Below are 24,613 nucleotides of genomic sequence, written 5' to 3' on the forward strand. Positions count from 1 at the left end.
CCTTTTGAAACATATGTCAGATCATGTTACGCTCTGCTCAAAACCTTCCCCAATGATAATCAGAATAAAACCCATTTTTTTTTAAGAAGACCTAAAGAGTCTTCCATTTATTTCCTGTCAGGACCTTTTCAAGTTTGGAATAGTTTGAGATCAGGAACAAGACAAGGATGCTTAATCTAGCCTCTTTTATTCAACATAATATTGGACATTCTAGCCACAGGAATCAGACAGCAATCAGAAATAAAAGGAATCCAAACTGCAAAGGAAGACTTAAAACTGTCACTGACTGCAGATGATATGATACTATACATAGAAAACTCTAAAGACTCCACCAAGAAACTATTAGGACTAATAATTCAGTAAAGTTGCAAAATACAAAATTAATATACAGATATCTGTTGCATTTCTATGCACTAATAAAGCTCTATCAGAAAGAGAACTTAAGAAAACAATCCCGTTTGCAATTGCATCAAAACTAATGAAATACCTAGGAACAAATTTAACTAAGGAGGTGGAAGACCTGTACTATGAAAACTAAGAAAGTGATGAAAGAAATTTAAGATTACACAAATAAATGGAAAGATATACTATTCTCATAGATTGGAAGAATTAATGTTGCTAATGTGCCCATAATAATCTAAAGCAATCTATGGATTCACTGCAGTTCCTATCAAGGTACCAATGGCATTTTTCACAGAACAAATAATTCTAAAGTTTTTATGGAAACACAAAAAACCCAAAGAACCAAAGCAATCTTGAGAAAGCTAGCAGTATCACGCTCAGTGATTTCAAACTATGCTACAAAGCTATAGTAATCAAAACAGTATGGTACTGGCACAAAAAAAGACACATGGATCAATGGAACAGAATAGAAAGTCCAGAAATGAACCCATGCTTATATGGTCAATTTTCTACAACAAAGGATGCAAGAATATACAATGGGGAAGAGACAGTCTTTTCAATAAATGGTGTTGGAAAAACTGGACAGCTACATGAAAAAGAATGAAACTAGACCTCTTTCTTACACCATATACAAAAATAAACTCAAAATGGATTAAAGACTTAAATATAAACCCTGAAACCATAAACATGCTAGAAGAAACACAGGCAGTAAACTCTTTGACAGTGGTCTTAGTAATATTTTTTTGGATCTCTGTCCCCAGACAAAGGCAACAAAAGCAAAAATAAACGTGTTAAATTATATCAAACTAAAAAAAAAAAAAAAGCTTTGCAAAACAAAACAAAAAGGCAACCTAATGAATGGGATAAGACATTCACAAATGATATATCTAGTAAGAGGCTAAAATTCAAAATATACAAAGAACTCATACAATAGCAAAAAAACAATTCAATTAAAAATGGGCAGAGGACCTGAATAAATACTCTTTCAAAGAAGACATGCAGATGTCCAACAGGCACATGAAAAGAGGCTCAACACTGCTAATCATCAGGGAAATGCAAATCAAAAACCACAGTGAGAAGTCACCTCCCAACTGTCAGAATGGTTATCATCCAAAAGACCAAAAAAATAACTGTGGGCAAGGATGTGCAGAAAAGGGAACCTTCATGCACTGTTGATAGAAATGCAAACTAATGTGGCCACTATGGAAAACAATATGGAGGTTCCTCAAAAAATTAAAAATAGTACTGCCATATGATCTAGTAATTCCACTTCTGGGTATTTTTCCAGAGAAAACAAAAAAACTAATTCAAAAATATATATTCTCCCCAATGTTGATATGTTCATTGCAGCATTATTTACAATAACCAGGATATGAAAGTAACCATCAATAGATGAATGGATAAACAAAATGAGATATATACATATATTCTTAGAACCAGAAAGCAGAAATGGTGGTTGCCAGGGGCTGAGGGGGATTGGGGAAATGCGGTGATGTTGGTCAAAAAGTACAAACTTACAGTTATAAGATGAATAAGTTCTAAAGATCTAATGCTTAGAACATTAGCATGGTGTTTACTGTTCATAATACCATTGTACTGTATACCTGAAATTTGCTGAAAGAGTAGATCTGAAGTGTTCTCACCACAAGAAAAAATAACTATGGAGGTGCAAAATATCACTGAAGATATTCTATGATGATGATTTATTCATCTATTTAATTTCAAGACAGATAAACCTCAAATATCAAACATGAGTGTCAACAGATAATGGAAGTATTCTTGTAATCATTCATCTGAATCTTCCTCCCACCTACCAAAAAAAGGATTTTCTCAACTAAAAAGTACAAATTTAATCTTTGGAACATATCCCTGTCCCTGTGCAATTTTTAAAGATGGTGTTCTTGAACAATGAACTATTTCACTACACCTTAAATATATTAAGGAAGCTACCTAATCAAACTGAGAGAAGAGTTTATAAGCCAGATATTTCAAAGCCAGCAGTGTCCAATAGAACTTTCAAACAACAGGCACATGTGGCTACTAGGCACTTGAAATGTGGCTAGTGTGACTAAAGAATTGGTTTTTTAATTAAATTTAACTGAACTTTAATTTTCATAGCCACACGTGCCTAGTCCCATTTCAAACTATTAAAAATTTCAAACAGGAACGAGCTGGCTAGATCTTCTGATTTGATTTAGAAGCTCTATGTATAGTATAAAATCTGAACCATTATCTTCCATTCATTACTAATTATATACCCACTCTTACTGTTTAATTCTTTTAACTCTTACATTTTACTTACTTGGGTTTAGATGACATGTCTTTGAAGGTGAATTTAGACCTTTCTTTAAGGCGATTTTTCAGTTCTTCAAGTTTGTGCATCTGCTTTACTATTTGTGCAATGCTTAAACTGACTGTTTTATCAGGTGCTGGAAACTCTGCTGAAAAAGTTTGACCTCTACTTATCTAAAATAATAAAATTAGCCAGTTACTTAGGAAATACTCATTTTTCTCCCATACCTCAAAGAAATTTCATCATTTCATTTATCATATATAAATATTATATTATTCTTATCTATCTATAGCTATAATCACATACTAATATTTCACAATATTAGTGAAATTATATGAGCAATTGCCTAGCAACAGAATTATAGCTAAGTGTTGGCTTTTACATGTCAGAGCTCAAATTCAATCTTCTGTTTATTATTTTAATATATAAGAATTTTAAGCAAGTTAAATAACAATTATAACAGGATCAGTTAAAGGCAATTCAAAATATTTAAAAGAGAACTCTAATCCTTATGATGGGAGGAAGAGCTGAAAAAAGAAAAGTAGTCAAGCCATAGTCTTAGGACATAGCAAATAGAAATTCTAACATTGGGAATTTAAAACAGAGACTTCACTTTAGTAATGGTTACCTGAATGGGATTAAGATATAACAGCAGGAAGTAAGTACTGGGTAATGTACTGGAAGTCTGAGACTGTGGGATGCAGAACAGGTGGAAGGGAAGCTGAAGTTGTGTGAATACTCTATGGACAAGGGCAAGATCCCTAATAAGAGGACATCAATCATAAACTGAACCTAAAAAGTGACATAGCAATCAGCTACAATTATCAATTTATTGCCTCTCATCTAAAATCCATTCTTCACTGTCCTGTTTATAGTAGTGGAACATTTCTGTCTTGACAGGCAGCATGATGTTAACTTTTGTCAGCAGAGGGCCCTAGACACTAGAGGAGGAAGAAGCTTTTCTTCCAAGTTCTGTCATCTCTCTGCTTAATCCTAGGGCAGTACACAGTGTAACTAGTAGTACTCACCTCCAGCAAATTTCAACAGCACCACCCCTATGGATGGTTTCCTGGCAAGGTCCCTGGCATGGCACATTCCCCACAGGCAGCTTTTCCCAGAACTTTAAGGACTAAACCACAAACATAGCCAAGGTAGAACTAGAATAATTCTCTAATTCCCTAAGGCTATCCTGGAAATCATTCTGCTGTATTAACAGCATACATAAAATCTTTTCCAAAATTAGGATAGAGACCAGTATTTCTCAAACTGGTGGCAAAGCACGTGAAAATAAAAGTATAAAAAACTCATTAAAATAACATTAAATTTAAAGAAAACAAATATATAATTTTATGAATAAGCATATATCATATTATGCATGACTTTTTAAATACAGGAGAAATATTTAAGTTGATAAGTTTTGTCCTGCCACTTATTTACTATTTTGTGTAAATTATGGAAAGAATAATAATTAATTTTCCATTTTTCAATTTTAGGAGAAAGAATGGGTCAAATTCAGAGTAGACCACATACATGCAGGAGTATTGTATATAAATCACTAAGAAACATTTTAGTCTACCCATTTATTCCTTCTTTACCTAAATCAAAAGATTATAACCAATGGTTATTAAAAATTTTTAACTTATACCTCAAACTGGTTTTCAAATGAGACAAAATATTAACTTAATTAACAAGAAATGCTACACTTACCTCTTCCATCTGATTGACCTGTCGCTGAAACCACTTTAAATAAAAGAAGGAACAGAAAGGAAACAATATTGACAAGTCAATTTCTGCAGTGAAATAAATGAGTGTGTGTGTGTGTGTGTGTGTGTATCAAATATTAGTCCTACACCAAACATCATTTTATCTTAGGGTTCAGAATGGGGCTAAGGCAACATGTAACTGAAACGTAAAATTTTTAAATATATATAGCAGCAAGTTTGGGAGTATTTTTACTTCCTCAAAACTTAGAAAACGCTTTTTCACTTATATGTATTTCTGTATTAAATTTTAGTAGGCAATATATTGAACATACCTTAAAAAGAGATTCCAAAATCTGAAAATAAAGTTTTAATGAAAACATTTAAAAATAAAGTTCCTCACAATGTATGATATAATAAAATATTTAATTCAAGTCTCTTGAAATTTTCAATCACCAAAATACACAAGTTTCTAAAATATAACTATAAATCTATAATCCAATCACAATATTTTTATATTTACAGAGTTTTTAGTACATCTTGCATAGACAACTTAGTTCTAGAAAAGAAAAAGAATCTTCCATTGTTACAGATCTACATTAAAAAAACCCAAACTAATTCACATATATGATTTCATATATTTTCTTAATATAGGTAAGAAATAAAATTTAAGTTCTTCTCAGAAGAGCATTATTTGTTTCATAGAGCTGAGAGTACAATAATGAAAAGCATTATCTTATGAATATTATTTCTTCAATATAACTTTGCTATGCTAAAAGGTCTAAGAATCAAGATATAAAATATTACACTACTACTTGATTTTTTAAATGGAAAATGCAAAGAACTGGTTTGGGAGATTATGAGAGAATATGAATATACAAAACCTATCACACGGTCCGAACTACCAATATTTACCATTTACTAAATGTAATGCTAACCTGATTACATTTGCCACAAAAAACAACCAAACCCACTCTATTACAACCAAATAAAAGTTTTGAATTACATTATTAAAGAAAAATTTTATTACATGCATTCAGGCAGAAGAAAAGTTGCTTAACTGAAAAAAATCAGGCTAGTCTAAATTTCTCTTCTTTGACACTAACTCTAGATCAACAGTTCAAAAACTGTGACACCACAACCAAAAGCATCAGCATCACCTAAACAACCATATTTGTTAGTAATGCAGATTACTAGGCCCCACCCCAGCCTACTGACTCCAAAGCTCTAGTAAGTAGGACCAGTAATTTGTATTTAAACTATCTATCCCTCCAGTTGATTCCTTTGCATGCTAAAGTTTAAGAATCACTGCACTAAGTAATAAGAAAGCATAGGTCTAAGCAAAAAGGGCTGAGACCCTCAAGAAAACATACCACAGCAAATTAATGTCCACATCTGAAGGAAAATATTTTCAGCTGTATAAGGATTTAGAAAGTAATGTCCAATAAGGCATACTACCTTGCAATAAAGTCATTCTTTCCACTATCTGGAGAGATTCCAAGGTTCTCAAAATCTCCTTTACTGTCTGGGAACGTAATGGGAATCCCTTGTATGTATCAATTCATCCACTCATTGCAGTCAGGGTTCTACAATTACTTAAACCACTTAAAGCCTAGAGAACAGTGGCTTTCTTAACTACTGAACCATCAATAACACACCATCAATTATTACTGGTACTGCTGAATGTAGGACATTATTGATAAAAATAAGTGGAATATGAAAATTGCCCAGAAGTGAGGAAAACCAACATTAGACACAACACTAAGCAGAAAAAAAACTTCTATGATACTACGGAGCAACATCTATAAAGTTCTTGGGGGAAATATTAAACCTCCATTCTAATTTTAAAGATATTATCATTTAAATGTGAAGCCAAAATGAAACTATTTGCAAGAATTCAGAGATTTAGAAACTATTTTACCACACATTCTAACCTAGCAAAACAATAAGTTAATCTCAGCAAATGAACACAAGAAAAAACTATAAGCAAAGTAACAAGGAAATACCCTACTCTACAAAATTGTTGTTAATGGGGCTGGCATTTAATGTAGCTGTTATAAAAAGCTTCCTAAAGAGAAGATAGATAGCATAATGTTTAAAAAAAAAGGAAAGTAATAGTAATATGAAACTGACATACCAGATAGACACAGGGTGTCACAGAAGCCAAGGGAAAGGCACTTCAAGAACAAAATGGTCAACAATGTCAAATCTGCTGAGGTGTCAAGAAAGATGCACACTTGATTTAACACTATGGGAGTCATTACTATCTTCAGATGGCTAGTTCAGTAGGCACTGGGGGCAGAAGGCAAACTGAAGTACAGATAAATGGGAGAAATATGAAGTAAGTATAAGAATATTTTTGAAGAGTACTGTGTGGGAAAAGGTAGAACAATGTTGGGCAGTACTGGAAGGAAATATGCACTCAATGGAAGAATTTTATAAAACCTTGTTTAAAAGTCAACATTTTACTTTTTTATGATGGTAACATCCATAATCACATTCCCTGGATACTAAAAATTACTAAAAGGGTAGAATACATCTTGATATTTTTATGGGCTATTTGTATTTCCTCCTTTGCAAACACCTTTTTTATCTCCTTTGAGCATCTTGTATTGATTTACCTTATACTTATTGACAGGTAAATGTTATCTATATACTCTGGATTTCCTCTGTCTGATATATGTGATCTAAGTATTTTCGGCTATTTGAAACTTCTGCACTTCTCTTTATGAATTTTTTACACAATAGAGGTTTTAATATAGTTGAATTTAGCAATCTTTCCCTTTATGACTTATATATTCTTCTGTAATTGTTCCTTGCTCCAGGTCATAATGACAGCCTCCTATATCTGTTTCTAAATATGTTATTGCTTTTGATTTTTTATTAGGTCTTTAGTCCATCAGAAAATGATTTTTGTATATACGATAAAGAATAAACTTTTTTTATCTTATAAATAACCACTGTTCCAGGGCCATTTATTATGCTACTACTTCTCTATCATTAATAAAATTTTCCATATATAAAAGGGTCTATTTCTGAGCCTTTATTCAATTCCATTGGTCTATCTAACCTTGCACCAAAAGCACACACCATAATTCATATAGCTTTCTAACAAGTCTTGATATCTGCTAGGGCAAGTCCTCTCACCTGTTCTTTGTCTTCAGAACTCACTTGGTTATTCTTGGTCCATTTAACTTCTATATAAAATTCACAGTCAGTTGCAAATTTCCACCAGAAAGATAAACCTATTTGGGGAATTAGGGAGTGATGACAGCAAAAATGGCTGTAGGGAGTTCCAAGGGCCTATCCTCCACAGAAAACACTGAAGAAAAAGTGAGCAAAAACTGTTACAATCAACTTTGTGAAAACTCTGGGAAACACTGAAGGCTTTACAGGAGCCAAATAGTGATGGATCAAGAAAAATGCAGGTTAAACATGCTAGGAGACCTTTGCGGCATTTAAACTTAGCCTTGCCCCACCCACTTCCCCAGAGCACTGGCAGTCTTAAAGACAGCAGCCTCCATTCCTGGTGTGGGTATATATTACAGTTCTGGAGGAAAAAAGAGGAATTGTGTTTTTCTGTTTTGTCCTGTCTAGAGGTTCCTTGAAGGACTTGTAGCTTTTACCTTTGTTTCATCTCAGAACTCTCTCAGGGCAGAAAACCAGCGAAGTGGACAGTATTCCTCAAAAAAACTGAAAGGTAGTTAAACAAGCCACTGCTCCCTGGAGAAAATGATTATAGCTGAGGCAAACAATATACATGTCAAAGCCTAGAAGTAAAAACGGGAGAGAGTTACTTTGGAAAAATAAGGATTTTGAAATTCCCATATATTAGGGGGAATCTAGTAAGCTACACACTTGCCCAGAGCAGGACTCATGCTCAGAAAATATCGTAGTAGACACTAAACTTTCACCTCTGCCTGGTCTTTAGCTCCACATAAGTAGAAAATTAAGGCTAAGGCAGTTCTGTAAACAGCCTGGCTAAGTTTTAAAGAAGTGCCTCAAAACAGAGCCAGTCTTCAAATGCCAGGAGAATTTTTTTTTCTCCTTTTCTTTATGTTTTTGTGGCTCCAGGCACTTAAGGAAATCTCTGTCAAACCCACTAGTTGACCACATCTATAGGAACAGAAACCTGAGAGATGAAACACAACAAAAACTACAAACTTGAAAAACAGTTTAGATTTCTATTTTCCAATTTGGCACGTAAGAAGCCTAGATCCACCACATTGTCCTAACAACAAGTAAAAAGCTGAACAAATTAAAAATCAACAAATCTGCTTAAATCTATCACAGAACTAAAGTCACAGAGCAAAAACTATGGCCTCCAAAATTGGAGAGACAGGCAATACAGAAGATCACAAATTACTGGAGCAGAAATCTGTGAGCACAAACCTCCACAGTACTGGGGTACAAAAACCTAAAGTGTAAATGGTGAATCGCTGCAGGCTCAGCATGGACAAGCTTGAGAGTTAAAAATTCTGGGGATGGGGCCAAGTTTTGAGGGATTTTTTTTAGTAATTAAACATACACTTACTACTTGGTGTTTACCCAAATGAATTGAAAACTTATACACATAAAAAAACCTGCACACAGATGTTTATAGCATCTTTATTTGTAACTGCTGAAACTTGGAAGGAAGCATGCTGCCTTTCAGTAGGTAAATAGATAAACAACCTGTGGCACAAGACAATGGATTATTCTGCACTAAAAACAAACGAGCTATCAATCCATGAAAAGACATATAGGAATCTTAAATCCTTACTACTAAGTGAAATAAGCCAATCCAAAAACACTCCAAACTGTATAATTCCAACTATACAACATGGTAAAAAAGGAAAAATATGGAAACATAAAAATCAGAAGCTTCCAGGATTTTTAGGGGGCAGGGAGGGATGCATAAGTGGAGCAGAGAGGATTTTTAGGGCAGTGAAACTATTCTGTATGATAGCATCATTGTGATGCATGTCATCATACATTAGTTAAAACCCACAGAATGTACACCACCAAGAGGAAACCTTATGTAAACGATGGACTTTGGGTGATAATGCTGTCAATATAGGTTCATAATTCATAAAAAAGATATCACTCTGGTGCACAATGTTGATAGTAGGGGAGGTTGTGCAAGTGGGAAAAAGGGGTATATGGGAATTCTCCGTACTATCTGCACAGCTTTGCTGAGAACATAAAACTACTCTTAAAATAAAATCTATTTTATAAAATAATAGTTTAGGAAAATCACTAAACAATCAATACAGCAAGAAATAAGAATAAAATTTGAGGAGAGGAAAATCTGATGTCCAGAGTTATAAAATTAAAAATGTCTAGTTTTCAACAAAACTTATGAAGCATTCACAAGAACAAGAAAGTACGACTAATTCCTTGGAAAAATAAACAAACATTGTCCCTGAGGAAACTCACATATTGGATTTAGTAGACAAAAACTTTAAATCTACCGTCTTAAACATGCTCAAAAGCTAAAGGAGAGGCTGCGTTCAAGATGGCGGAGTAGAAGGACGGGCTATCACTCCCGCTTGTGAGATCTCTGGGAATCACAACTAACTGCAGAACAATCATCGACAGGAAGACACTGGAACTCACCAAAAAAAATACCCCACATCCAGAGACAAAGGTGAAGCCACAATGAGACGGTAGGAGGGGCGCAATCACAGTAAAATCAAATCCCCTAACTGCTGGGTGGGTGACTCACAGACTGGAGAACACTTATACCACAGAAGTCCACCCACTGGAGTGAAGGTTCCAAGCCCCACATCAAACTTCCCAACCTGGGCGTCTGGCAATGGGAGCAGGTGTTCCTAGAGAATTACACTTTGAAGGCTAGTGGGATTTGATTACAAGACTTCGACAGGACTCGGGGAAACAGAGACTCTACTCTTGGACAGCACACACAAAGTAGTGTGCGCATCAGGACCCAGGGGAAGGAGCAGTGACGCCACAGGAGACTGAACCAGACCTACCTGGCTAGTGTTGGAGGGTCGCCTGCAGAGGCGGAGCGTGGCTGTGTCTCACCGTGAGGACAATGACACTGGCAGCAGAAGTTCTGGGAAGTATTGCTTGGCGTGAGCCCTCCCAGAGTCTACCATTAGCCGCACCAAAGAGCCTGGGTAGGCTCCCCTGTTGGGTCACCTCAGGCCAAACAACCAACAGGGAAGGAACACAGCCCCACCCAACAGCAGACAAGCAGATTAAAGTTTTACTGAGCTCTTCCCACCAGAGCAACAGCCAGCTCTACCCACCACCAGTCCCTCCCATCAGGAAACTTACACAAGCCTCTTAGATAGCCTCATTCACCAGCGGGCAGACATCAGAAGCAAGAACAATAATTCTGCAGCCTGTGGAACAAAAACCACATTCACAGAAAGACAGACAAGATTAAAAGACAGAGGGCTATGTACCAGATGAAGAAACAAGACAAAACCCCAGAAAAGACAACTAAATGAAGTGGAGATAGGCAACTTTCCAGAAAACGAATTCAGAAAAATGATACTGAAGATGACCCAGGAACTCGGAAAAAGAATGGAAGCAAAGATCGAGAAGATGCAAAAAATATTTACCTAGAAGAATTAAAGAACAAACAGAGATGAACAATACAATAACTGAAATGAAAAATACACTAGAAGGAATCAACAGCAGAATAACTGAGGCAGAAGAACGGATAACTGACCTGGTAGATAGAATGGTGGAATTCACTGCTGCGGAACAGAAAAAAGAACGAAAAGAAATGAAGACAGCCTAAGGGACATCTGGGACAACATTAAACACAACAATATTCACATTAAAGGGGTCCCAGAAGGAGAAGAGAGAGAGAAAGGACCCGAGAAAATACCTGAAGAGATTATAGTCAAAAACTTCCCTAACATGGGAAGGGAAACAGCCACCCAAATCCAGAAAAAGCAGAGAGGACCATACAGGATAAACCCAAGGAGAAACACGCCAAGACGTATAGTAATCAAATTGCAAAAAATTAAAGACAAAGAAAAATTATTGAAAGCAGCAAGGGAAAAACAGCAAATAACAAACAAGGGAACTCCCATAGAGTAAGAGCTGATTTCTCAGCAGAAACTCTACAAGCCAGAAGGGAGTGGCATGACATATTTAAAGTGATGAAAAGGAAGAACCTACAACCAAGATTACTCTACCCATCAAGGATTTCATTCAGATTCGATGGAGAAATCAAAGGCTATACAGACAAGCAAAAGCTAAGAGAATTCAGCACCACCAAACCAGCTCTACAACAAATGCTAAAGGAACTTCTCTAAGTGGGAAACACAAGAGAAGAAAAGGACCTACATAAACAAACCCAAAACAATTAAGAAAATGGTAAGAGGAACATACATATCAATAACTACCTTAAATGTGAATGGTTTAAATGCTCCAAGCAAAAGACACAGGCTCGCTGAATGGATACAAAAACAAGACCCATATATATGCTGTCTACAAGAGACCCACTTCAGACCTAGACACATACAGACTGAAAATGAGGGGATGGAAAAAGATATTCCACGCAAAAGGAAATCAAAAGAAAGCTGGAGTAGCAATTCTCATATCAGACAAAATAGACTTTAAAATAAAGACTATTACAAGAGTCAAAGAAGGACACAAAATAATGATCAAGGGATCAATCCAAGAATAACAGTTATAAATATTTATGCACACAGGAGCACCTCAATACATAAGGCAAATACTAACAGCCATAAATGGGGAATCGACACTAACACAATCATAGTAGGGGACTTTAACTCCCCACTTTCACCAATGGACAGATCATCCAAAATGAAAATAAATAAGGAAACACAAGCTTTAAATGATACATTAAACAAGATGGACTTCATTGATATTTATAGGACATTCCATCCAAAAACAATGGAATACACATTCTTCTCAAGTGCTCATGGAACATTCTCCAGGATAGATCATATGTTGGGTCACAAATCAAGCCTTGGTAAATTTAAGAAAACTGAAATCGTATCAAGTATCTGTTCTGACCACAACGTTATGAGACTAGATATCAATTACAGGAAAAACACTGTAAAAAACACAAACACATGGAGGCTAAACAATACACTACTAAATAACCAAGACATAACTGAATAAGTTAAAGAGGAAATAAAAAAATACCTACAAATGACAATGAAAACACGATGACCCAAAAACTATGGTATATAGCAAAAGCAGTTCTAAGAGGAAAGTTTATAGCAATACAATCCTACCTCAAGAAACAAGAAAAACTCTCAAATAAACCACCTAAAGCAATTAGAGAAAGAAGACCAAAAAAACTCCAACGTTAGCAGAATGAAAGAAATCATAAAGATCAGATCAGAAGTAAATGAAAAAGAAATAAAGGAAAGAACAGCAAAGATCAATAAAACTAAAAGCTGGTTCTTTGAGAAGATAAACAAAATTGATAAACCACTAGCCAGACTCATCAAGAAAAAAAGGGAAAAGTCTCAAATCAACACAATTAGAAATGAAAAAGGAGAAATAATGACTGACACTGCAGAAATACAAAGGACCATGAGAGATTACTGCAAGCAACTCAATGCCAATAAATTGGACAACCTGGAAGAAATGGACAAATTCTTAGAAAAGTACAACCTTCTGAGACTGAACCAGGAAGAAATAGAAAATATAAACAGACCAATCACTGAAATTGAAAACTGTGATTTAACATCTTCCAACAAGCAAAAGCCAAGGACCGATGGATTCACAGGCAAATACTATCAAACATTTAGAGAAGAGGTAACACCTATCCTTCTTAAACGCTTCCAAAATATAGCCGAGGGAGTAACACTCCCAAACTCATTCTATGAGGCCATCATCACCCTGATACCAAAACCAGAAAAAGATGTTACAAAAAAAGAAAACTACAGGCCAATATCACTGATGAACATGGATGCAGAAATCCTCAACAAAATATTAGCAAACAGAATCCAACAGCACATTAAAAGGATCATACACCATGATCAAATGGGGTTTATCCACTTGATAAAGAAATGCAAGGATTCTTCAATATATGCAAATCAATCAATGTGATACACCATATTAACAAATTGAAGGATAAAAACCATATGATAATCTCAGTAGATGCAGAAAAAGCTTTTGACAAAATTCAACACCAATTTATGATAAAAACTCTCCAGAAAGTGGGCACAGAGGGAACCTACCTCAACATAATAAAGGCCATATATGACAAACCCACAGCCAACGTCATTCTCAATGGTGAAAATCTGAAACCATTTCCTCTAAAATCAGGAACAAGACAAGGTTGCCCACTCTCACCACTCTTATTCAATACAGTTTTGGAAGTTTTAGCCACAGCCATCAGAGAAGAAAAAGAAATAAAAGGAATCCAAACTGGAAAAGAAGAAGTAAAGCTTTCACTGTTTGTGGATGACATACTATACATAGAATCCTAAAGATGCTACCAGAAAACTACTAAAGCTAATCAATGAATTTGGTAAAGTGGCAGAATACAAAATTAATGCACAGAAATCTCTGGCATTCCTATACACTAATGATGAAAAATCTGAAATAGAAATTAAGGAAACAGTCCCACTTACCACTGCAACAAAAAGAATAAAATGCCTAGGAATAAACCTACCTAAGGAGACAAAAGACCTGTACGCAGAAAACTATAAGACACTGATGAAAGAAATTAAAGATGGTACAAACAAATGGAGAGATATACCATGTTCTTGGAATGGAAGAATAAACATTGTGAAAATGACTCTACTACCAAAAGCGATCTACATATTCACAGCAATCCCAATCAAACTGCCAATGGCATTTTTCACAGAACAAGAATAAAAAATTTCACAATTTGTATGGAAACACAAAAGACCCCGGATAGCCAAAGCAATCTTGAGAAAGAAAAACGGAGATGGAGGAATCAGGCTTCCAGACTTCAGACTATACTACAAAGCTACAGTAATCAAGACAGTATGGTACTGGCATAAAAACAGAATTATAGATCAATGGAACAGGATAGAAAACCCAGAGGTAAACCCACGCACTTATGGTCACCTTAATTTTGATAAAGGAAGCAAGAATATACAATGGAGAAAGACAGCCCCTTCAATAAGTGGTGCTGGGAAAACAGGACAGCTACATGTAAAAGAATGAAATTAGAACACTCCCTAACACCATACATTAAAATAAACTCCAAATGGACTAAAGACCTAAATGTAAGGCCAGACACTATAAAACTCTTAGAGGAAAACATAGGAAGAACAGTCTTTGACATACATCACAGCAAGATCCTTTTTGACCCACCTCCTAGAGAAATGGAAATAAAAACAAAAATAAACAAATGGGACCTAATGAAACTTACAAAGCTTTTGCACAGCAAAGGAAACCATCAACAAGGTGAAAAGAAAACCCTCAGTGTGGAAGAAAATATTTGCAAATGAAGGAACTGACAAAGGATTAATCTCCAAAATATACAAACAGCTCATGCAGTTCAATATCTAAAAAAAGCAACCCAATACAAAAAGGATAGAAGATCTAAATACACATTTCTCCAAAGAAGATATACAGATTGCCAACAAACACATGAAAGGATGCTCAACATCACTAATCATTAGAGAAACGCAAATCAAAACTACAATGAGGTATCACTTCACAACAGTCATAATGGCCATCATCAAAAAAATCTACAAACAATAAATGCTGGAGAGGCTGTGGAGAAAAGGGAACCCTCTTGCACTGTTAGTGGGAATGTAAATTGATACAGCCACTACAGAGAACAGTATGGAGGTTCCTTAAAAAACTAAAAATAGACCATATGACCCAGCAATCCCACTACTGGGCCTATACCCTGAGGAAACTATAATTCAAAAAGAGTCATGGGGCTTCCCTGATGGTTGAGAGTCCACCTGCCGATGCAGCGGACACGGGTTCATGCCCCGGTCTGGGAAGATCCCACATGCCGTGGAGCGGCTGGGCCCATGAGCCATGGCCGCTAAGCCTGCGCATCCGGAGCCTGTGCTCCGCAACGGGAGAGGCCACAACAGTGAGAGGCCCACGTACCGCAAAAAAAAAAAAAAAGAGAGAGAATCATGCACCACAATGTTCATTGCAGCACTATTTACAATAGAGCCAGGACATGGAAGCAACCTAAGTGTCCATCAACAGATGAATGGATAAAGAAGATGTGGCACATATATACAATGGAATATTACTTAGCCATAAAAAGAAATGAAATTGAGTTATTTGTAGTGAGGTGGATGAACCTAGAGTCTCTCATACAAAGTGAAATAAGTCAGAGAGAGAAAAACAAATACTGTATGCTAACACATATATATGGAGTCTAAAAAAACAAAAATGGTTCTGATGAACTTAGGGGCAGGACAGGAATAAAGATGCAGAGGTATAGAATGGACTTCAAAACACGGGGACGGGGAAGGGTAAGCTGGGACGAAGTGAGAGAGTAGCACTGACATACATACACTACCAAATGTAAAATAGATAGCTAGTGGGAAGCAGCCGCATTGCACAGGGAGATCAGCTCGGTGCTTTGTGACCACCTAGAGCGGTGGGATAGAGAGGGTGGGAGGGAGATGCAAGAGGGAGGGGATATGGGGATATATGTATACATAGAGCTGATTCACTTTGTTATACAGCAGAAACTAAAACATTGTAAAGCAATTATACTCCAATAAAGATGTTGGAAAAAAAAGTCAGTTGCATTTGTATATGTTAACAATGACCAATCCAAAAAGAAAATTAAGAAAATAATCCAATTTACCATAGCATCAAAAAACATAAAAATATTTAGGAATAAAATAAACCACGGAGACGAAAGATTTTAACAGAGGGAACTATAAAACATTGCTAAAAGAAATTAAACAAGATACAAATAGATGGAAAGACACCCCATGGTCATGGATTGGAAGACTTACTACTGTTAAAATGTACATAATAGCCAGTGCAATCCCTATCAAAATCCCAATGGCATTTTCTGCAGAAATAGAAAAAATACTAACATTCATATGGAATATCAAGGGCCCCCAAATTGCCAAAACAATCTTAAAAAATCAAAACAAAGTCATAGGCCTCAACCTTCCTGATTTCAAGATACACTACAGCAAAAGTAATTAAGACAGTGCTGCACTGTCATATAGATACATATATATACCTAAAACTAATACAGTGTTATATGTGAATGATATCTAAATTTTTTGTTGTTGTTTTTTTTTTTTTGTGGTACACGGGCCTCTCACTGTTGGGGCCTCTCCCGCTGTGGAGCACAGGCTCCGGACGCACAGGCTCATGGGCCATGGTTCACGGGCCCAGCCGCTCCGCGGCACGTGGGATCTTCCCAGACCAGGGCACGAACCCGCGTCCCCTGCATCAGCAGGCGGACCCTCAACCACTGAGCCACCAGGGAAGCCCAATATCGAAATTTTTAAAAATAAAAATAAAAAAATAATTTAAAAGATACATAAACCAATGGAACAGAATTGAAAACCCAGAAATAAACCCTATTACATATGGCAAAATGATTTTATACAAGAGTACCAATGGGGAAAGAACCATCTCGTCAACAAATAATGCTGAAAAAATTAGATATCCACATGCAAAGAATAAAGTTCATCCTTCCCTTACACTATGTATAAAAATTAACTCAAAATGGATCCATAACCTATATACAAGATCTAAACCTATTAAACTGCTGGAAGAAAACACAAGGGAGAAGCGTCAGGAAATTGGATTTGGCAATGATTTCTTGGACATGACACCTAAAGCCCAAGCTTAACAAAAGCAAAAATAAACTAATGGGAGACTTCCCTGGTGGTCCAGTGGGTAAGACTCTGCGCTTCCAGTGCAGAGGGCCTGGGCTCAATCCCTGTTTTGGGAACTAGATCCCAAATGCATGCCACAACTAAGAGTCCACATGCCACAACTAAGAAGTCCACATGCTACAACTAAGATGTCTGCATGCCACAACCACGAAGCTTGCATGCCGCAACTAAGACCCAGTGCAGCCAAAATAAAATACATAGAAAAAATAAAACTTTGAAAAAGAATGAAAAAAATAAACAAATGGGTCTACATCAAATTAAAAAGTCACCACACATCAAAGGAAACCATCAACAAAATGAAAAGGCAATCTATGGAAGGGGAGCAAATATTTGCAAGCCATATATATTAACTGTAAAAAGGCTTAATATCTAGAATATATAAGGAACTCATGCAACTCAATAGCAAAATAACGAATAACCTGATTTTAAAATGGGCAAAGAAATAAAAAATGAATAGACATTTTTCCAAATAAGACATACAAATGAACAACGGGTACATGAAAAGGTGTTCAACATCACTCATCATCGGGGAAATGCAAATTAAAATCATATGAGATATAACCTCATACCTGTGAAAATGTGTATTAAGAGAAAATAAGCACTGATAAGGATGTGGAGAGAGGGAACCCTCATGCACTGTTGGTGGGTATGTAAATTGATATAGCAACTATGGAAAACAGTATGTAGGTTTCTAAAAAAAAAATTAAAAATATAAGTACCATATGATCCAGCAATCCCACTTTCAGGTATATATCCAAAGGAAACAAAATCAGTATCTCAAAAAGATATCTGCACTCCCATGGTCTTTGCAGCATTATTCACAATAGCCAAGATATCGAAAAAGTCTAAGTGTCCATCAATGGATGAATGGATAAAGAAATTGTGATATACATACAAAATGCAATATTATTCAGGCATTAAAAAAAAGGAAAACCTGCCATTTGTGACAACATTGATGAATCTGTAAGACACTATGGTAAAGTGAAACAAGCCAGACACAGAAAGAAAAATATTTCATGACCCCATTTATGCATGAAATCAAAACAAACAAAAACAACCCCTCATAGTAACTGAGAGTAGAATGGTGATTACTAGGGGCCAAACAGAGGGGGTCACAGGAAGTTATTGTTAAATGCAGACAGTTTCAGTTTTGCAAGATGAAAAGAGCTCTGTAGTGGAAGGCAGTGATGGTTACACAATATAAATGTACTTAACACCACTGAATTGTACACTTAAAAATGCTTAAGATAGTATACTTTATGTTCATTTTCCAATTAAAAAATTAGAAAAAATGTGTATATAAATATATATATGTGTGTGTGTGTATATATATAGCAAAACACGAGAAAGTATATTTTATAATGTTACTAATGCTTATGCAGAGTAACATTACACATAATTTATTTTCCTATGTACTTTTCATACTTCTTTAAATGTTCCACAATAATACTTTCAAAATCAGCTAAAACACAATGAATGTTATTTTTCAAAACTCACAAAATAAGAAAATGTATTACCAAATAATACATACGGTATTATTTAATTTCTAAAGAATAATATGTGTAACTATGGAAAAATAAGAAGGTAAACAAAAATATGTTGACAAGAGTTATCTCAGAGAAACAGGATTATGATGACTTTTATTTTCTTTTTGTATGCCTTCATTTTTAAATTTTCATTATTTATGCCATTACTTTTGTTATATAAATGTACTTATTTAAAAAACACAGTAAAATATAAATACTACATATGAAAATATTAATGACCCAGTCAATGCTGTACATAAAGGACAATTCACAGACATAAACGCCTACGATAAATAATGCTTTCCAATGTTTTTTTTTTTTTTTTGCAGTACGCGGGCCTCTCACTGTTGTGGCCTCTCCCGTTGCGGAGCACAGGCTTCGGACGCGCAGGCTCAGCGGCCATGGCTCACAGGCCTAGGCACTCCGCGGCATGTGGGATCTTCCCGGACCAGGGCACAAACCCATGTCCCCTGCATTAGCAGGTGGACTCTCAACCACTGCGCCACCAGGGAAGCCCTCCAATGCTCTTTATAACTACTTAAGGCACTATATCTAGACTAATATTGCTGCCTGGATTATCATATTCAAGATCAAACAACCAATATAACTTTAAATATTTTATTATTAAAATGATTGTTAATAATAATGAATAGTAATTATTATCAGTTTATCTTGTTTTATTATTAATATTATTAGTAGCTTATAATTAAAATATTAAGTAATATTTTATGCTTAGCAGTTTACACAGAATACGTACATTACGTTCTTCCTTAGCTGCTGCTTCTAACTGAGCTGCAAGTTGTGAACAACATACCAAGAATGAATTCAGATCATTCTCAACCTTATGAAAAAAAGAGAAAGTTACTTTTATTTCAGAATTCATATGCATATCCATCTATATTTTAGAATATTTAACTACTTTTGAAAATAGTTTTGTGTATGTAATTTCTGTCCCTTGAAATGCATAAAACGAGAAACCATGTTCCAAATGCTATACCAGCAAATTTTCCCAGAAAGAAAGTACATTCTGGGGAGTGGCTCAGTAATGACATATACCCAGCTATGTCTCTCTTCACATTCTCCTCTACACAGGTGTAGAAAATCAAGCATTCCAGCCTTAGCCTTCTGAAATTTAGGGGTAGCAGAAAAAGTACACACTTAAATATACATTAAATAATGCTTTGTGTTAAAAAATGAATGCTAATTATGACTTCTGATTATAACTATACTTGCCAAGAGATAATAGTCTTTCACCCTTACTTAATGAGCAATAGAAAATTTTGAGGAAAAAAAGTTACATATTAAAATGTCACAATGACTGAATCTCTTTTAGTAGAGCAGTGATCTGTAAATCTGAGAATTGACCAAAGATAAATAAACCTCAGATGCTTATATACAGTTAGAATTCTGACAGAATGTTCTCCAGGACAAATATGATCCCTCAATATTACATTTTAAACATACTCAGAGGTTCATATTTTTTCATCATGGTAAAACCTATAGTCATATAAGAGACAGAGGGGGAAACTAAAATAGTCATTCAGGAGAGTGGGAAAATGAATTAACTAGAGTTACTAATCACAAATATAAAGTGAGACCATTAGCAGACTTGGGGATTTTCTTCCACCCACATTCAGGTGCCACAAATAGACGATGAACATCAATTTGATCAAGATACATGTTCTTTTCAAGTGCACACAGAACATTATCCAGGATAGATCACATGCAGGGCCACAAAGCAAGCCTCGCTAAATATAAGAAAACTGAAATATCAAGCATCCTTTCTGACCACAACACTATGAGGCTAAAAATCAACTACAAGAAAAAAACTGCAAAAAACACAAACACATGGATGCTAAACAATATGCTGCTAAACAACCAGTGGCTCAATGAAGAAATCAAAGAGGAAATCAAAATATACCTAGAGACAAATGAAAATGAAAGCATGATAATCCAAAACCTACGGGATGCAGCAAAAGCAGTTCTACAGAGGGAAGTTTACAGCAATACAAGCTTACCTCTGTAAACAAGAAAAATCTCAAACAACCTAACCTCACGCCTAAAGCAACTAGAATAAAGAACAAACAAAAGCAAAAGTTAGAAGAAGAAAAGAAATCATAAAGATCAGAGCTGAAATAAATGATATAGAGATTAAAAAATCAATAGAAAAGACCACTGAAATCTAATTCTTTGAAAAAACAAACAAAATTGATAAAACTTTAGCCAGACTCAAGAAAAGAAGGGAGAGGGCCCAAATCAATAAAATCAGAAATGAAAAAGGAAAAGTTACAACCAACACCACAGAAATACAAAGGATCATGAAACTACTACAAGCAACTATAAGCCAAAAAAAATGGACAATCCAGAAGATATGGACAAATTCTTGAACCAAGAACAAAGAGAAAATATGAACAGACCAATTATCAAAACTGAAATTGAAAGAGTAACTTAAAAACTCCCAAAATACAAAAGTCCAGGACCAGATGACTTCACAGGTGACTTCTACCAAACATTTAGAGAAGAGTTAACACCTATCCTTCTGAAAATATTCCAAAAAACTGGAGAGGAAGGAAGACTTCTGAACTCATTCTATGAGGCTACCATCACCCTGATACCAAAACCAGACAAAGATACCACAAAAAAAGAAAATTACAGCCCCACATCACTGATGAACATAGGTGCAAAAATCCTCAAAATACGAGCAAACCTACTCCAACAATACATTAAAAGGTTCATACAATATGACCAAGTGGGATTTACCCCAGGGATGCAAGGATTTTTCAATATCCACAAATCAATCAATGTGATACACAACATTAACAAATTGAAGAATATAAACCATATGATCATCTCAATAGATGCAGAAAAAACTTCTGATAAAATTCAACATCCATTTATGATTAAAAAAAAAACTCTTTAGAAAGTAAGAATAGAGGGAACATACCCTCAACATAATAAAGGCCATATATGACCAACCCACAGCTAACATTATACTCAACTGTGAGAATGCCCACCCTCGCCACTTTTACTCAACATAGTTTTGGAAGTCCTAGCCACAGCACTCAGAGAAGAAAAAGAAAAGGAATCCAAATTAGAAAAGAAGAAGTAAACCTGTCACTGTTTTCAGATGACATGATAGTATACATAGAAAATCCTAAAGACACTACCAGAAAACTACTGAAGCTCATCAATGACTTCAGTAAAGTTGCAGGATACAAAATTAATATACAGAAATCTGTCGCATTTGTATACACTAACAACAAAAGATCAGAAAGAGAAATTAAGGAAACAACCCCATCACATCAAAAAATAAAATAAAATAAAGTACCTAGGAATAAACCTACCTAAGGAAACAAAAGACCTGTTCTCCAAAAACTGTAAGACGCTAATGAAAGAAACTGAAGGTGACACAAACAGATGGAAAGATATACTGTGTTCTTGGATTGGAAGACTCAATAGTGTTAAAATGACCATACTACCCAAGGCAATCTATGCTTTCAATGCAATTCCTATCAAATTACCAATGCCATTCTTCACAGAACTAGAGCAAAAAAATTTAAAAATTTGTATAGAAACACAAAAGACCCCGAATAGCCAAAACAATCCTGAGAAAGAAGAATGGAGCTTGAGAAATCACTCTCCCTGACTTCAGACTATACTACAAACCTACAGTAATCAAAACAGTATGGTACTGGCACAAAAAGAGACACATAGATTAATGGACCAGGACAGAAAGCCCAGAAATAAACCCAAGCACATATGGTCAAATAATCTACAACAAAGGAGGCAAGAATATACAATGCAGAAAAGACAGCCTCTTCAATAAGTGGTGCTGGGAAAACTGGACAGCTACATGTGAAAGGATGAAATTAGAACACTCCCTAACACCATAAGACAAAAATAAACTCAAAATGGATTAAAGACCTAAATGTAAGGGCAGACATTATAAAACGCTAGAGGAAAACATAGGCAGAACACACTTTGACATAAAACATAGCAATATTTTTTTGGATCCCTCTCCTAGAGTAAAGGAAACAAAAACAAAACTAAACAAATGGGACATAATTAAACTTAAAAGCTTTCACACAGCAAAGGAAACCATCAACAAAACAAACTTACAGACTGGGAGAAAATATTTGCAAATGATGCTACCAACAAGGGATTAATTTCCAAAATTCACAAACAGCTCATGTGGCTTAATATCAGAAAAACAAACAACCCAATCAAAAAATGGGCTGAAAACCTAAACAGACATTTCTCCAAAGAAGACATACAGATAGGCATATGAAAAAGAAGACATACAGGCACATGAAAAGATACTCAATATCGCTAATTATTAGAGAAACACAAATCAAAACTATAATGAGATATCACCTCACACTAGTCAGAATGGACATCATTAAAAAGTCTACAGATAAGATATGCTGGCAAGGATGTGGAGCAAAAGGAACCCCCCTACCTTGTTGGTGGAAATGTAAATTGGTGCAGCCACCATGGAGAACAGTATGGAGTTTCCTCAAAAAACTAAAACTAGAGTTACCATATGATACGGCAATCCCACTCCTGGGCATATATCCAGAGAAAACTCTAATTCAAAAAGATATGTGGGGGCTTCCCTGGTGGCGCAGTGGTTGAGAGTCTGCCTGCTGATGCAGGGGACACGGGTTTGTGCCCCAGTCTGGGAAGATCCCATATGCTGCGAAGCGGCTAGGCCCGTGAGCCATGGCCGCTGAGCCTGCGCGTCCGGAGCCTGTGCTCCGCAACGGGAGAGGCCACAACAGTGAGAGGCCCACGTACCAGAAAAAAAAAAAAAAAAGATATGTGGGGACTTCCCTGGCAATCCAGTGGTTAAGAATCCATGCTCCCATTGCAGAGGGCACAGAGGGCACAGGTTCGGTCCCTGGTCAGGGAATTAAGATGCCGCACGGCACAGCCAAAAAAAAAAAAAAAAGAGAGAGAAAGAGAGAGACAAGGAAATAAAAACATTCAGATTGGACAAGAAGAAGTAAAACTGTCCTTATTTGAAGATGACATAATTGTCTATGTATAAAACCCCAAAACATCTACAGAAAGATTCCTAGAATAAAGAAGTACATTGAGCAAGGTTGCAAGATGTATGATCAACACACGAAAATCAATCATATTTCTATATACTAATAACAAACAGGTGGAAACTGAAATTAAAAATATAATGCCATTAAAAATCATTCCAAAAAACATGAAATATTAATGTATAAATCTGAAAAACAATATACAGGATCTTTATGATGAAAATTACAGAATGCTGAAGAAAGAAATCAAACAGGACAAAGAAATCAATCAAATAAATGGAGAAACATACTATGTTTATGGTTTGAAAGACCCAACATAGCTATTTTATTACATGAAGCCAAACTCAATCCCTAACTAACAAAACTAATTATAAAATAGAAGAATAATGACCAACGAGTACAGTGTATTAAAGTATAGTCGACTATTAAGAAATATGTAAAAATAATTCGTCTCATCAATAGACTGAAGGTGAAGTACATAATCACCTTAATAGTTATATCATTTCAATATATACAACACAGACATTTACTAAAACTCAGTAATCTCTTCAATGTTGGGGGTTTTTTATTTAGCAAACCATAAATAGAAGAATACTTTCTTAACATAATAAAGAATATACATTGCAAACCAACAGCCAACCACAAGCTTACATATTAAATAAGAGATGCATTAGCATCAAAAGTACGCTCAAGATATAGATATGCGGTGGTGTGATGATTTGGGAGATTGGGATTGACATGTATACACTGATGTGTATAAAATGGATGACTAACAAGAATAAAAAAATAATAATAATAAATAAAATGTTTAAGAACATAT

The 24,613-nt window shown here is 35.5% G+C and overlaps 1 protein-coding gene across 21 annotated transcripts in view; it reads right to left on the reverse strand.

Moving 5' to 3' along the window:
- The window catches only part of CCDC7 (coiled-coil domain containing 7), a 300,965-nt gene that overhangs the window by 271,869 nt on the left and 4,483 nt on the right, over positions 1 to 24,613 (reverse strand). For 20 of the 21 annotated variants that reach the window (XM_060006163.1, XM_060006164.1, XM_060006169.1 and 17 more), the window contains 4 exons: positions 19,500 to 19,583; positions 4,731 to 4,751; positions 4,403 to 4,435; positions 2,705 to 2,868 (listed from right to left, as the gene is read on the reverse strand). In XM_060006163.1, coding sequence (XP_059862146.1) covers positions 2,705 to 2,868; positions 4,403 to 4,435; positions 4,731 to 4,751; positions 19,500 to 19,583 — 302 coding nt within the window. The remainder of the gene's footprint in view (positions 1 to 2,704; positions 2,869 to 4,402; positions 4,436 to 4,730; positions 4,752 to 19,499; positions 19,584 to 24,613) is intronic. The other variant, XM_060006166.1, reaches the window with a different exon arrangement.

Source organism: Delphinus delphis, chromosome 2 (assembly GCF_949987515.2).
Source record: "Delphinus delphis chromosome 2, mDelDel1.2, whole genome shotgun sequence".
NCBI classification, from domain to species: domain Eukaryota; kingdom Metazoa; phylum Chordata; class Mammalia; order Artiodactyla; family Delphinidae; genus Delphinus; species Delphinus delphis.